This window comes from Simochromis diagramma, unplaced genomic scaffold, assembly GCF_900408965.1.
Source record: "Simochromis diagramma unplaced genomic scaffold, fSimDia1.1 OVJJ01000205.1, whole genome shotgun sequence".
In the NCBI taxonomy this organism is placed as follows: domain Eukaryota; kingdom Metazoa; phylum Chordata; class Actinopteri; order Cichliformes; family Cichlidae; genus Simochromis; species Simochromis diagramma.
In genome coordinates this window covers 7,385,544-7,399,558 of record NW_024386782.1, presented here as the reverse complement: position 1 = coordinate 7,399,558, position 14,015 = coordinate 7,385,544, and the positions used below count along the sequence as shown (strand labels likewise).

Here is a 14,015-nt window from a genome sequence, read left to right as displayed (position 1 = left end):
TCATTCTGTGGCAAACATTGTCACAGCGAAGTTTCCTTTTTGCAGAGCCAATCCATAAATTCACTAAAACGCTAAAGGACAGTGAAGCAGACGAGAAGGGCTCCGTGACTCTGCAATGCACGACGGAACAAATCCCATCCACGGTTGTATGGCTTAAAGGTCACACAGAGCTCAAGGCTGGAAGGCGATATGAGATGTCTCAGAAAGATGGCGTCTTAACTCTCACGATCAAACAACTGGAGGAGAACGATACTGATATCTACACTTGTGACGTAGGCACTGCCAAGAGCATGGCCAAGGTGACCGTTAAAGGTGAGAACTTTAGCATGAATGAAGGTGAGACAACGTTTTGTTCTTACTTACATCTTACTACACTGCAGAAAGGTTTGAGCTAAGTTTTCTTTTAATTTTGAGATTTTATTTTATTTTTTTAATAAATTGAATCCAAAAATCACAATTTTACATTTTGTTCTCAAAACATACGGACAGTGGTTACATTGTGTTGTACCCTTGGAAGTCCACTCTGTCACTCAAGAGGAGTCACAGGAGATCAGAGCGCATATGCAAACAACTTTGGTACCAAACCAGCTGATACCATCCAAGGAGTTTACAAGCTTGTGGATTTTTATCTTTATGTATTTATACAGTTCTACTGTGTTTTTCTTGCAGTTTTCAGTCATTTGCAGTATTTAGGTTACTGCAAGGAATTCTTTGCTTTTGTGTTACGTGGCGTTCATATCTTTGTCTGGTATATGTGTGTTTGAGGTATTGTCTGTACATCCACAAACTGTGAATGACATTCATGAGCATGCATTGGCGTTTCTGAGTGACCATTGCCCAAATTCATTGGATTATTCTCCTTTCATTTAAGAATTTAAATTTTTTTAGTGCAGTAAAGTTTGGGTTTTGCTCCTAGATTTTAATCCACTGTTCAGAATCAGCTGCACTGTTCCAAAGACTAATGTTGGACAACTGGAGCACCTCAACTCCATCCGCCGTCCTAGCTTCCCATTATTCATTCTTCTTTACAACCCAACAAAACTCAAAGTAATTTTCCATTTTGTTTTAGCCCTGCCCGCCACTTTTATTGAGAAGCTCAAAAACCAGGAGAAAAAAGAAGGGGAGAGTGTGACACTTCGCTGTGAGCTATCAAAACCTGCAGCTGTCGTTCAGTGGAAAAAAGACTCTGAAATTCTCAAACCAGGAGAGAAGTATGACATGAAGCAGGCAGAGGGCTCTTGTATACTTCAGATTCTGAGTTTGAAGATAGAAGATAGTGGAGCGTATACATGCATATGCGGGGACGAGAAGACATTTGCAGCCTTGAAAGTCACTGGTATGGATTCATGATGTTTTTTCCAGCATAGTTTTGGAAACATTTGTGTGCGAATTTTCAAAGAGACACAATTCTGTGGCCTTGTTAAAACTGTTTGTATGACCTAATTGTGATGAGTAATGAAAACATGCTTGTGCAGCATTGCCACCAAACTTCACGCAGAAGCTGGAGAGCCAGCAAGCCGAGGAGGGAGCTGACATTATTCTGCGCTGTGAGCTCTCTAAAGCTGGAGTCCCAGTAGAGTGGAAGAAAGGAACGCAGGTCCTGAAGTCTGGAGAAAAGTACCAGATGAAGCAGAAGGCCTCTGTTAATGAACTCGTAATCAAGAAGGTGTTGTCTGAAGACAGTGGAGACTACAGCTGTGTGTGTGGAGACCAGAAGACCACAGCTAGCCTTAGCATAAAGGGTAGGAAGGGGATTTTCACAGTTAGTCAGCAAAGTGTTTTTATGTTTGCATGTTACTGCAAATCAGTGTTTCTCAGAATCTTTCGTGTGTATTTTTATGTTCTATGTAAAACACTGGCACTGTTTTCTAATCTGCTAATAAATGTTCAGCCAAACCAGTCACCTTCAAACAGAAGCTGGAGAGCCTGGAGGTCGAGGAGGGAGGCAGTGTTACTTTGCGCTGTGAGCTCTCTAAGGTTGGAGTCCCAGTAGAGTGGAGGAAGGGCACGCAGGTCCTGAAGTCTGGGGAGAGGTACAAGATGAAGCAGAAGGCCTCAATGAATGAACTTGTGATAGAAAAAGTGGTGCCTGAAGACAGTGGAGACTACAGCTGTGTGTGTGGAGACCAGAAGACCACAGCAAGTCTCAATATCAAGGGTAGGAAGAGGATTTTCACAGAGTTATTCCATATAGTTTATGTCAGCATGCCATTGGTTTCTCAGTATTTGTTATTTAATAGTTGTATTTTATTTTTATTTGTATATTTGTATTTTATGTCATGACATATCACTGACTGGAAATGAACCAATAAATGCTCAGCCCAACCAGTGACCTTCAAACAGAAGCTGGAGAGCCAGCAGGCCGAGGAGGGAGCTGACATTATTCTGCGCTGTGAGCTCTCTAAAGCTGGAGTCCCAGTAGAGTGGAAGAAAGGAACGCAGGTCCTGAAGTCTGGAGAAAAGTACCAGATGAAGCAGAAGTCCTCTGTGAATGAACTCGTAATCAAGAAGATGTTGCCTGAAGACAGTGGAGACTACAGCTGTGTGTGTGGAGACCAGAAGACCACAGCCAGCCTTAGCATAAAGGGTAGGAAAAGGAATTTCACAGTTAGTTGGTGCAGTGGATTCAAATTTGCATGTTCTTGTGGATCCTTGTTTCTCACTTTGTTATTTTGTATTTTTGTTATGTGATATTTATGTTTTCTGTAATGCCCTGCCACTGATTACTAACCCACTAATAAATGCTCAGCCCAACCAGTCACCTTCAAACAGAAGCTGGAGAGTCAGCAGGCCGAGGAGGGAGGCAGTGTTACTTTGCGCTGTGAGCTCTCTAAAGCTGGAGTCCCAGTAGAGTGGAAGAAAGGAACACAGGTCCTGAAGTCTGGGGAGAGGTACCAGATGAAGCAGAAGGCCTCAATGAATGAACTTGTGATAGAAAAAGTGGTGCCTGAAGACAGTGGAGACTACAGCTGTGTGTGTGGAGACCAGAAGACCACAGCAAGTCTCAATATCAAGGGTAGGATTTGTGATTTAAATCTGTATTTAAAGTATATCAAATTTTCTTTGTAATACAGTAACAGTTCTCACCTTTTGTTTTTTCAGACTCCTTAACTTTTTTTGTCACTACAGCTGTTGTGTTTACATTTAAATGCAATGATAATACCTGGATTAAACCGCATGGATGATTGTCTTATATTTGACTGATTTTATCTCAACTGAAGCGCTTGTACTGTGGCACTTGCTTCTGCTTTGAAATTTCTCCGACTGTCTGTTTATTTAGTTGTTCTGTCTCTGATGGATAATGAAATGTCATTCATGTGGGTGTTACTCTATCTGTCACATTTTAGTGCATCATCAGGTTGAAACCAGTCTTCGTCTGAATTGCTTTTCTGCAGTGTACCTGCGTTTTGACAGTCTGACTTTTCCTTGAAGATTTCACTGCTTCTTCTTTTTCACTTCACCTATTTCAGGCAGCCTTACTTGTTGCTGCATTTTTGTGAGTTTTGGTTGTTTTCATCGGTGGTAGTCTTGGCACTGAATCTTATATTTATGTTGGTCTATAAACCTCTCTTGTCTACATTTCATCTGATCTGTTCTGTCGTGTTATATTGCAGTTATTGGCTCTGTTTTATGGGGTCTAATCATTCCTGAAACTCCCTTTTGTCAGATGATAGTTTTCAATTGATATATTGGTGAAGTACAGCGATCTGAAACAAAATTATTTCCTCTCAGCTGTGAAGCTGGCAGCTCCTCCTTCAGCTGCTACAGAATCTAAGAGGCAGGAAACCAAAGAAAAAGGTATGAAAGGATGATGGTGATGTAATAACATAACTGTCAGTGTTATGTTGCCCTGTATAAGCTTGATAATGGCCTCTGCGCTGCCATCTGCAATCCTCCTTTAAATTGTACCTGTATGCTGTGGCCTGTAAAATGCATGATAGATATATTTGTCAGTATGCTGTTTCCTAGATTTTGGCTGTATCGAATATTCCTTCTGTCTTACAATAGAGTATTTAGGTCTCTTTCCCTTAAGGCTACAATGCGTAATATCTATATCATATTTATATTTCAGAATCTCTGTCTGTAGCTGCTAAAGACAAGCACAAGAGGCAAGAGATAAATGAGATGGTAGAAGGTAATTTTCAATAGTCTCGACTTGTTTGCTGGTTTATCTTGTTTCCATTGTGCCTTTGCAGTGAATCAGTGTATGCACTGCAGCTCTTTGTTGAAAGGAGTCACAAATTAAGTAAATGAAGCCATTAGGGACTTTGTACCTCTGTGTTTGGCTGCTTCCTTTGCCAAAGAGAGAAAGTTGTTGGGTCATGACTTGGCTTAAATTGTCTTGTTGCTTTCTGGCGTAATTTCTATTTAGTTTGCTTTGTTTTTTGTGGGACTGCTGGAAGATTTGCTGCTGGAAAACTGCTGTTGATTTGCACTTACTGATGTTTTGGTCTTTGTCATGTTTTTGTGGTTTGCGCTATTTTTGCAGAAAAAAAAACAGCAATATTTTCAGTCTCCACATCTGTGGATTTGTGTGGTCACTAGATTATTTTGTTGCATGGAGGCTGACTTAGTATGAAGATATGAAGCTGTCTTTGATTCCTTTAGCTGTTTGTGTTTCTGCTCTTGATGAGACTTGAATTACATGTTTCTGCTGCTTTACTATGACAAATTCAAATGATGGGACCAATGTTGTGTTCAATCGTTTTAGCGGTGACATTGACAACAACTGAACAAACTCCTAAACAGGATTTTCAGGGACATTCAAGAAAGCTTAAAGTGGGAAGTGAAGGTAATGCAGTGCGTGTTTGCATGGATTTTTCTGGACACTGCAAGAGCAGTGAGAAAATTCAGTTGCAGTCTTTTAAAATGTTGTGCGCAGTCCTGTCAATCTTTGCTTCAGTGTGTGCTCATCTATATGTACTGTGAGGTGAATGGCAAAAATACAGAATGAAGTTGGCTTTTGTTGTATGTTTTTATTGTGCCAGCTGCATTGTGTCGTGTGTTAAACAGGGAACATTTTGTTGTGTTTGTGACGCATTTTGTGTCGGATCACTGAGATAATGGTCTGAGGTGTTTTTGTTTTTTGTTGTTGCTTGTAGGTTTTTTCATTTTGAAATATTTCAGTGCTTCATGTCATCACAGATATTAACCCCCCACAACCCCCCCGAATTATTTTTACCTCCACCAAGAAGGTTTTGTTTTTGGTAGCAGTGGTTTGCGTGCTTCTGTGTGTGTGTGTCATTCGTTAGTAAACGCAATAGCTCGAAAAGTTTTGAATGTATTCTGATAAAACTTTGTAGGGGTGTAGAGTGGGGGCATGTTATCGGTCCTTTGAAAATCTCTTACATGCACCCTTTAATGTGAGCTTAATCATTTATCGGTCAGTAATCGACAAAAAAACATATCTTAGAAACTATGGCTCCGTGTGTGTGGTGTGTACTGTCAATTTACAGAATAAGAATTTAAAGTATCATACTCCCTTTTATGTGTCACATTTACCTTTATTTCAAGTTGACCCCAAGATGTGTTATATTTTTCAAGACAATACTGTCAAGAGAACGATAATGAGCTGCCTTGATAGTTGGAAATATAATAACTATCTAATAGGATGATATTATAAAATAAGGTCAAATTATTAATGTCCAGTTATTTACTCTTCCTTTATTTCCACTACTTACCCCTACGTGTTTGTGTAATCAGAGTAAACATCTGTCCTGCTGTCCTTATCTGATTTATACTGCACTGATTATTAAAGTAGCTTTAAAAAGAACAAAGAAAACAACATGAAATTACACAAAATACAATAATATTCCCTTAAAATAGAGACTAGAGAGTGTGCTGCCTTGGTGGAGGTTTGTACTCTCTGAGAACTTCTTGTTGTTTAAAGTATTCAGTTTGCACACTTGTAAGCGGATCACATAAGAATGTGCGACATTCGTGTTTGTGTCTGTGCCTTTCTAATTCTGGCTCTTGTGTTAAAGTTACGCTAGAACTCCAGTTGTAAGGTTATTGTGTTTTATCCCAGCTGATAAGCCTTTTGCTGGAACCACTGACAAACCAGCTACCCAGCGACAGGGGACCAAAGAGCAGCTCGCGGGTACGCAAAGACTTGACTTTTGCATTGACCAGCAGGTTTCTTGCTGTACAGTACACTTTATTGCTACATTACTCTCATTGTTAGTTTTGCTGCATGCTTGTGTTTTCGTCACATTGTTTGGCGGATTGAAATATGTTTGACTGTAGCTTGTCTGTGTGACTTTTTTAAAGTTAGTCAAATTGATTTCTAAGGTTAAGTCAATTTAAAAGCAAACAATTCGATGTTGTCTGAGTTTTTCTAAAGAACTTGAGTGTAACAACTTTAATTTACTCTATTTTTTGATAAAATTGCTGGAAAGTTTTTTTTTATTTTTATGCAGGTTAAAGATTTGTAGAAAAATCATTACTTTTATGCTTTCATGTTATGATATATTCACTGATATTACTATAGTCAGTGATATTTGATATATTTATGATGAAGTACTGGAGACCACGAACGAAGAATGGAATGACTGATCTTACTGGTTCCTAATGGACTAGTGATCTACCAGAATGGTGATCACATTATACTTTATATATTAACTACTTACTTAATGAAGTAATGGTAATTGCTTTCATTCATACAGCTTAAAGGCTGGTCTGGTGTTTCCACAACTGCCAGCACACATTTGGGTGAAATAGGCAATTTATATTGAAATGTCACATTATTTTTTCCAAGCTAGTCACCTTTTAGGTATTTTAATTTGATTAGAACCTATTTTACATACTTTGTATCCTCTGCATTTAATTGGCTTTCCACCAGTTCTGTCACTGATAACTGGACCATAAAAGATAAAGCCCACTTGTGTCCAGTTTACTGAACAAAATGTAGTATGTAATAGGAGACTACAAACAAAGAATGATCGACCTTACTGGTCCTGAACAGACTATAGTATTAGTCATCAGGCAGAATGGGGATTTTGTCCTTTTTTTATACGCTGAATACTTATTCATGAAGTAATGGTAATTTGACTCGCTCATTATTGATCACAACTAATACATATTTTCACCTGAGGAAGCACTGAGTAACTTCATAATTATTCAGCCTGATTAATTATGAAATAATTAATTACATCATTACTTTATACACAGGTTATTATTTTGAATATTTTTACTTTCACTTGAACACTGGGTTTAACATAATAACATGAAGTTTTTCACTACTTGCCCTCAGGAATCCTATCAGAATGGAAATAGATTTCATAATATTGAGTTATATGGAATAATTTTGTCTGTGGCTACGCTGCTATGGAGTGTTGTTTTTAAACTGTCCTATCCCACGCACTGCAGTTTGCTTCTTGTGCTTCCCGTGGTTGTGATATGTTGGCAGAAAGATTGCTGCAAAGAGGTTTGTTGCAAGAAAGTTTATCTTAAATAATGGATACCAGTACTGATATAAGACCAGTCTCTTGTCTCTCAGTCTAGTTTTAAGTCTTTTTAGTTTGTGACACATAGTGTATATTGTGTCTTGTGATCATGTGCCTCGGCCTGGCTTTGTAAATTCTCCTGTGCAATTAAATAAAAGTTTGCCATATATTTACAGTAATTATAATTACCTATATTGTGGTCCCATTAACCTGATGAAATATGGAAGATAAAGTTAAATAATATAAAATCTGTACCTTAGAAATGCTTCTTGCCTTAATGCAGTGTTCAGTGTGTCCATATGAAGATGCTGAGTGCTATTTGTTATGGTGTGTCAGTACTATTTTAAGACACTGCATTTCCAATCAAGTGCACGAGTCTGTGTGTTATTTGAAAATAATTGAAAGTTAGGAGCTTTTCCTCTATCAGTCACTGTCAGGGTTAGGAATGAAGTGTAGGTGAAACATCTGGATATAAAAGCATGTTGCTTTTGATTTTTTTGCATCAATTATTCTGTTGTTGAAGCTGAAGTTCTAGTTAATGCAAGTCAATTAAAACCAACTAAATAAATACAATTACAGCACAGACCTCAGCAGTGACCTTGACAGTTGAAGCTGAGAAGCAGGACACCCTAAAGACAATTGAAGGTATGTGCTGGCGTTCTTGACTGCTAAAGAGTTGTCACAGGAGTCTTGTATGAATGCAGGACTTTCGTCTACAAATATGAAAGACGCTGAATAAATTCACAGTTTCAAATCTGTGGTCCCGTCACGACCTTCTCAACTCCCAGCAGAGACAAAAAGGGTACAATGGGCAGCCTGCCTGCCTTTAAAGACACTCAATACTCTCACAACAGACAGCTGGGGGTCTGTGAACATTACAAAAACCTTTTAGTTTGCAGCCCAGTTAATGTTAAGCAGAAGGATAAACACCTCAAGCTTTGAAAATCCACAAATGCAAAGCACAATCCTTACATAGCATCGCAGAAAATAACATTTAAATGTTTGAGCTTAAAATGAACTACATACTTGTCTATGTTTCATATTTATTGAGTACTGTTGTACTTTGCTAAAGAACATGCTGCGGCCACACAGGCTCAAATTTCAGGCATCGTTGAGTCTTTGCCTCATTTGTTCTTGTTGGCTGTGCAACTTCAAGTCTGTGGATCTGTGGATTTTGGATATTTGTAAATCATTCACTGTTGATTTTTATAGACTTTCTTCTGTATTTTACTAGTTTGTTAACAAGCATTTTCTCTTATTTATCCTAAACATCACCATTCTTCTTGTGTTTGTTCGGTACTGTGTTTATGACTGTGAAGGTAAACCTGCTGGTTTTGATGTCATCCCTCTGCTACAGCTGGATACCAGAGCGCTGGAATGAAATTAGTGGCACTGTGCTTTCTTTATTCTCCTTGTTTTGTTTTTATTCAGCCAAATTGGTTGTTACTCACTTGTTATTACCTCTGAACACCAGATTTGCAGAATTATCTTCTTGTTCTTCTCAAACAGGAATACTTGAGAGCTGTATTTGACAGACTTTTAAGTGCTATGTTTCGAATAGGCAGAGGTGTACCTGCCCTGACTGGGTATCAGTGTTATTTTGTGTTTGTGCAATAGAGCTACCATATTGGATGCTTTTTATATTTTCTATTTTTGTTTTTAGTAGGTTAAAAAGTATATTTTTATACCAAACTAATCTTTTGTTATTAAATCCTATGGGTTACCATAATACATAATAATCCAACAGATTATTTTATCTATTTAATCCCAAGTTCTTCCAGTCATATTCATTCGAGACCTGGAGAGCCAAGTAGCTGAAGAGGGAGGTAGTGTTACCCTGCACTGTGAGCTATCAAAACCTGGAGTCCATGTAGAGTGGAAGAAAGGATCAGAAGTCCTGAGCTGTGGAGAAAAGTACCAGATAAAACAAAAAGGATTCTGTCATGAGCTGCACATTTTTGATTTGAGGCCTGGAGATACAGGAAGCTATTCCTGCTCTTTAGAGGATACAATAAGCTCAGCATCTCTGGTTGTAAATGGTAGGATGAAGCTATCGCATGTTTTCTTCTTCTTCCAACAAGTCCTTCATTTGTTACTTCATTTCTCCTTTCTTCATCATCCCTGTTCCTTTTTGCATAATTACTCCGTTTTCCTTTTTTTTGTCCATCAGCTCTTCCAGTTATTTTCACAAAAGAGCTGGAAAGCCAAACGGCTGATGAGGGTGACAGTGTCACCCTGAACTGTGAACTATCTAAAGCTGGTGTTCCTTTGGAGTGGAGGAAGGGAGAACTTGGTCTTTGTCCTTGTGCAAAGTATGAAATTAGACAAAAAGTACACCTGGCTACACTAATAATCCATGATGTTGACTCAGAGGATTCTGGGAGTTACACATGTGATGCCGGTGATCGTCGTAGCACTGCACAGCTAGCTGTGAAGGGTATGCTGTTGTTAGTAGTTTAAACATAGTGGCAATAGTGACTTTTTGGTTTATCTTTATTAGAATGTTGCTCGAAATATCTGACTTAACCTTAGGGTTAATACTCTAAACTAAAGTATGTAGCTTTGACTCCAACTTCTGCTGCTTACTTCTTCACATGTGCGAGTTGAAGGCTAAAACTTGGCCTAAGTGTATTCATTCTTTCATTCCTCCTAAAAAATTTCCCTCATTTTTTCTCACTTTTCTACAGCCAAGCCTGTCCTTTTCAAAACCCAGCTACAGAACCTTGAAGGACAAGCAGGAGAGAGCGCCTGTCTTCGTTGTGAAATCACAAAGCCGGGGGTCAGTGTGGTCTGGAGGTGTGGTGATCGGGTGCTGGCATCCAGCAGCAAGTATCACCTGAAGCAGGAAGGGACTGTAGTTGAGCTTATTATCTACAAACTGCAAGGAACTGACTCAGGAGAGTACTCCTGTGATACAGGCAGGCAGAAGACTTCAGCTGTCCTCACTGTGAAGGGTAGGATTTTTTTCTATTTAAGACTCCTCCTCCCATGCACTCTCTTGAGCTGGAGCCCAGTCATCCTTCATTTCCAACATACTCCCTCTTATTGACCATCTTCTCACAGAGCAACACTTGAGCATGAAGTGTTTTCAGTGTTCAAGAAAACTTGCTCGTCTCATATTCATTAGCACCTCACTCTTTTGTGCACTTCTTGTTATTTGTACGCACTTTTCTCTTGAGCTCAATCACTGATTTCACCATTTGAGCCTTTCACATTTCTGTCTTCACAAATATTAACAAACACTACTCTGTTTTCTTCACTTGGCACTGGTGATTGTAGCTCAGCAGAAATCTTCATAAATGATCAACTTGAACTTCACCAAACGTTGTGTGCTTCTAAACTGTATTTGTCAAACAGAGGTCGAGGTTAAAGTACTGAAATTCTTGGAGAGCTGCGTTGTGTACGAGGGTGAAGATGTCTGCTTTGAGTGTCTGGTTTCTCATGAGGAGGCACCAATGGCACTGTGGAAACTCCAGGATGTCCCTCTGCAGAATAATGAAATGAACCTGATCAAGGCTGAGGGCCGGCTGCACAGCCTCACACTCAGAGGCGTCACTACAGCTGATTCGGGGACAGTAACTTTCACTGTGGGAAACCACACTTCCACAGCTTCTCTGACAGTCAGAGGTAAGGGAATTGTAGGCAATGTATTCCTTGGGAACATCTTCCAGTTGGCTTCTACAATAATTTTGGGACTATCTTCTGCTCATTTGCTCTCAGTCTTCTTGTTTTTGGATACTTTCTCTCTATTTTTTCAGAAGTTCTTAAAAGCAACAACTGTCTTGTTATCTTTTCATCTTGCTATGGCATCTAAAGAAAATTCTCACTTTCCATTACATTTCTATTTCCAGAGTACATGCATGCTTACCTTACTTTCCATTGAACTTGGAACTAATAAAACTCTTTTACTTTTCATTTTAGTACTAAAATTACATATTGGTCTTGTTGATCAATGTGTTTTCATCCAGTAAATTTTTGTACATCACTGAATGCTGTTATAACTGTTGTTTTACTTTTCTTCAGTTAAGCTGAAGCTGGAAGTGTTGAGTCTTTGACTTTTTCATGTTTGGGGTTACTTGGATTAAGGATTTAAGACATGCACCATGCACCACCAACAGCAAAACTGTTCTGATTGTTGAGTTTTTTCTGATTAGTTGTATTTGTGACTTTCTTTAAACTTATGAATGGGTGGATTGTAGGTCTCCTTGGAGCACATTGATTGATTGTATGTAAATTTTGGAAGGACTGTGCAGCCTCGCTGTGGATTATAGTGTGTTTTCTGGTGTCAGTGTTCACTTTCTAAAGTTTTAAAGTCTGTCATCGTAATGAAATTGGTGTCTCTGGCAGCTGCACCTGTAGTATTCAAGAAGGAGCTGAAAAGTCAAGAGGCCAAAGAAGGTGGCGAAGCCTCTCTGTCCTGTGAGGTATCAAGCCCTGATCACAAGGTGACCTGGTGGAAGGGCTCAACTCTTCTCACACAGGGAGAGAAATACACCATGGAGCAAAAAGCAACCACTCACATTCTGATCATACACAAGCTGATCATGGAGGATAGTGGGGAATATACCTGTGATACTGGAGACCAGAAAAGCACTGCTACCCTGACTGTAAAAGGTAACAGAGCACATCTTCATCTATCATCTGTCTGTGTCTCTCATTTCCTCTCCTCTTGTCTTCATCCTTCCTGAAGTTCATATTCACCGCATTATCAAGTACTGGAGAAAAGTGTATCCTCTACTCACAGCTAATTCTCTTGGATTCACAGATTTAGAGAATCCAGTGCTTTACTGGAATTATCTGATTTTATTTATATGCATTGTTGATAGTTTAGTAGCTCTAGGGTGTTAAAAAAACACCACTAGATCTATGTTTCTTAGATCTGGGAATGACATGTTGAGTAAGCATATGCCCTCATAGTCATGATGTCTGGAAGCTCTGCACAGAACTGATCTCTGATCTCTCATCATCCATCATCCCATTCACCCTCAGAGCATGTGCGAATCATTCGAGAACTCTGCGACATTACTGTGACCACTGGGAAAGACGCCGTCTTTGAGGTTGAGCTGTCACACTCTGGTGTCACCAATGGGGAATGGTGGCTTTCAGACAACCTGCTTCAAAATAATGATCTGAATCAAATGAGCATTATAGGGAGAGTGCACCGCTTGGTCCTCAAGATGGTAACCACGGATGAATCTGGAGATGTTGCCTTCGTGGTGGGAGAAGAGAAGAGTGTGGCCTGTCTTCTGGTGGAGGAGAAACCCAAAGGTAAAGGAGATGGGAGTTTTCACCCTCAGAGCCATCTTCATCAAAAACCACAAATTATTATTATTCTTTTTCAAATCCACTGGCATTTGACATTTTTTGTATTTTCATTAAATATATTTTATAGTATTTATTAATTTTTAAGGGCTGATAGAGGTACTTTAGCTCAACAAAGCAATACTACTGTAAATTGTATGTTTTAAAACTGGGTAGTTTCAGATATATAATGTAGTTCTGCAGCATAGTTATTATTGTGACTGTATTTCCCATTTGGTGAGGTAATACATTTCTTACATTAGTCTTTGGTGCCCAGCCGTTAAATTCTGTATGTAATTTTCATCCCTGTGCTTGTTTATTAGTCTAGCTAGACATGGATTTAAAGTAAATTTGACTGCTTGCTAGAAACATACAAACACAAGACAGTAATTCTACATTTTTTTTAATTGTCATATTATTTTATGTATAATTTGTGTTACAGTAGTGCACAGAAATCAAGAATGAAAGCATAATGCCAGTGCAGAACGGTTGCATATAAATGCTACTTGTCCTGTATTTGCAGTGCTAATATTAGAGAAGCCACACAACACTGTTGCATTAGAAGGTGAAACGGTCACTTTGGCCTGCACCATCTCTGACCCCAGTGGTAAGGTTACCTGGATCAAAAACAATGTGGCCCTCCAAGCGGGTCTCAAGTATGACCTGAAGAAGAATGCAGCATTTCATCAGCTTCGTATTCACAACCTGGTGGCTGAGGACGCCGGAACGTATACCTGCGACACTGGGGATGCACAGTGTGATGTCACGCTGACTGTGGAAGGTAAAAACATTGGATTGAAATGGACAACTAAAATATTCTTGAACGTCCACCTCCTTCAACCACCCAGTATAGTCTGAAGCCCTCAGGGATGTTTCTCTCATCATCTCCACTATTTGACATCGAACTTGCCATCTCAATATGTTATATCAACTTTTCTTACTTTAAACTCTCACCAGGTGCCCCAGTCTTCTTCCAGACAGAGCTCAAGAACCAGGATGCCATAGAGGGTGATGATATTACTCTGCACTGTGAGCTCTCTAAGCCGTGTGTTTGTGTTGAGTGGAGGAAAGGAGGATTAGTCCTCCGGCCTGGTAAGAAGTATGAGATGAGACAGTCAGGGTGTATTCAAGAGCTCTGTATATGGAATCTGGAGCCTGATGACAGTGGCTACTACACCTGCGATGCAGGAGACCAGCTCACTACAGCTTCTTTAGCAGTGCAAGGTAGCCTCCCATTCAGTACTGTTGCAGTTTTTCTTAATTGTGAAA

General features: G+C 39.4%; 1 protein-coding gene across 21 annotated transcripts in view; it reads left to right on the top strand.

Annotated features, from left to right (window-relative positions):
- The window catches only part of obscnb (obscurin, cytoskeletal calmodulin and titin-interacting RhoGEF b), a 76,357-nt gene that overhangs the window by 38,211 nt on the left and 24,131 nt on the right, over positions 1-14,015 (top strand). For 6 of the 21 annotated variants that reach the window (XM_040019802.1, XM_040019833.1, XM_040019861.1 and 3 more), the window contains 19 exons: positions 46-312; positions 1,070-1,336; positions 1,476-1,742; positions 1,892-2,158; positions 2,321-2,587; positions 2,750-3,016; positions 3,733-3,798; positions 4,073-4,135; positions 4,712-4,792; positions 6,029-6,100; positions 8,025-8,090; positions 9,218-9,484; positions 9,616-9,882; positions 10,133-10,399; positions 10,803-11,072; positions 11,793-12,059; positions 12,435-12,713; positions 13,270-13,527; positions 13,704-13,970. In XM_040019802.1, the coding sequence (XP_039875736.1) occupies positions 46-312; positions 1,070-1,336; positions 1,476-1,742; positions 1,892-2,158; positions 2,321-2,587; positions 2,750-3,016; positions 3,733-3,798; positions 4,073-4,135; positions 4,712-4,792; positions 6,029-6,100; positions 8,025-8,090; positions 9,218-9,484; positions 9,616-9,882; positions 10,133-10,399; positions 10,803-11,072; positions 11,793-12,059; positions 12,435-12,713; positions 13,270-13,527; positions 13,704-13,970 (4,092 nt within the window). The remainder of the gene's footprint in view (positions 1-45; positions 313-1,069; positions 1,337-1,475; positions 1,743-1,891; positions 2,159-2,320; positions 2,588-2,749; positions 3,017-3,732; positions 3,799-4,072; positions 4,136-4,711; positions 4,793-6,028; positions 6,101-8,024; positions 8,091-9,217; positions 9,485-9,615; positions 9,883-10,132; positions 10,400-10,802; positions 11,073-11,792; positions 12,060-12,434; positions 12,714-13,269; positions 13,528-13,703; positions 13,971-14,015) is intronic. The other 15 variants (XM_040019815.1, XM_040019836.1, XM_040019853.1 and 12 more) reach the window with 15 other exon arrangements.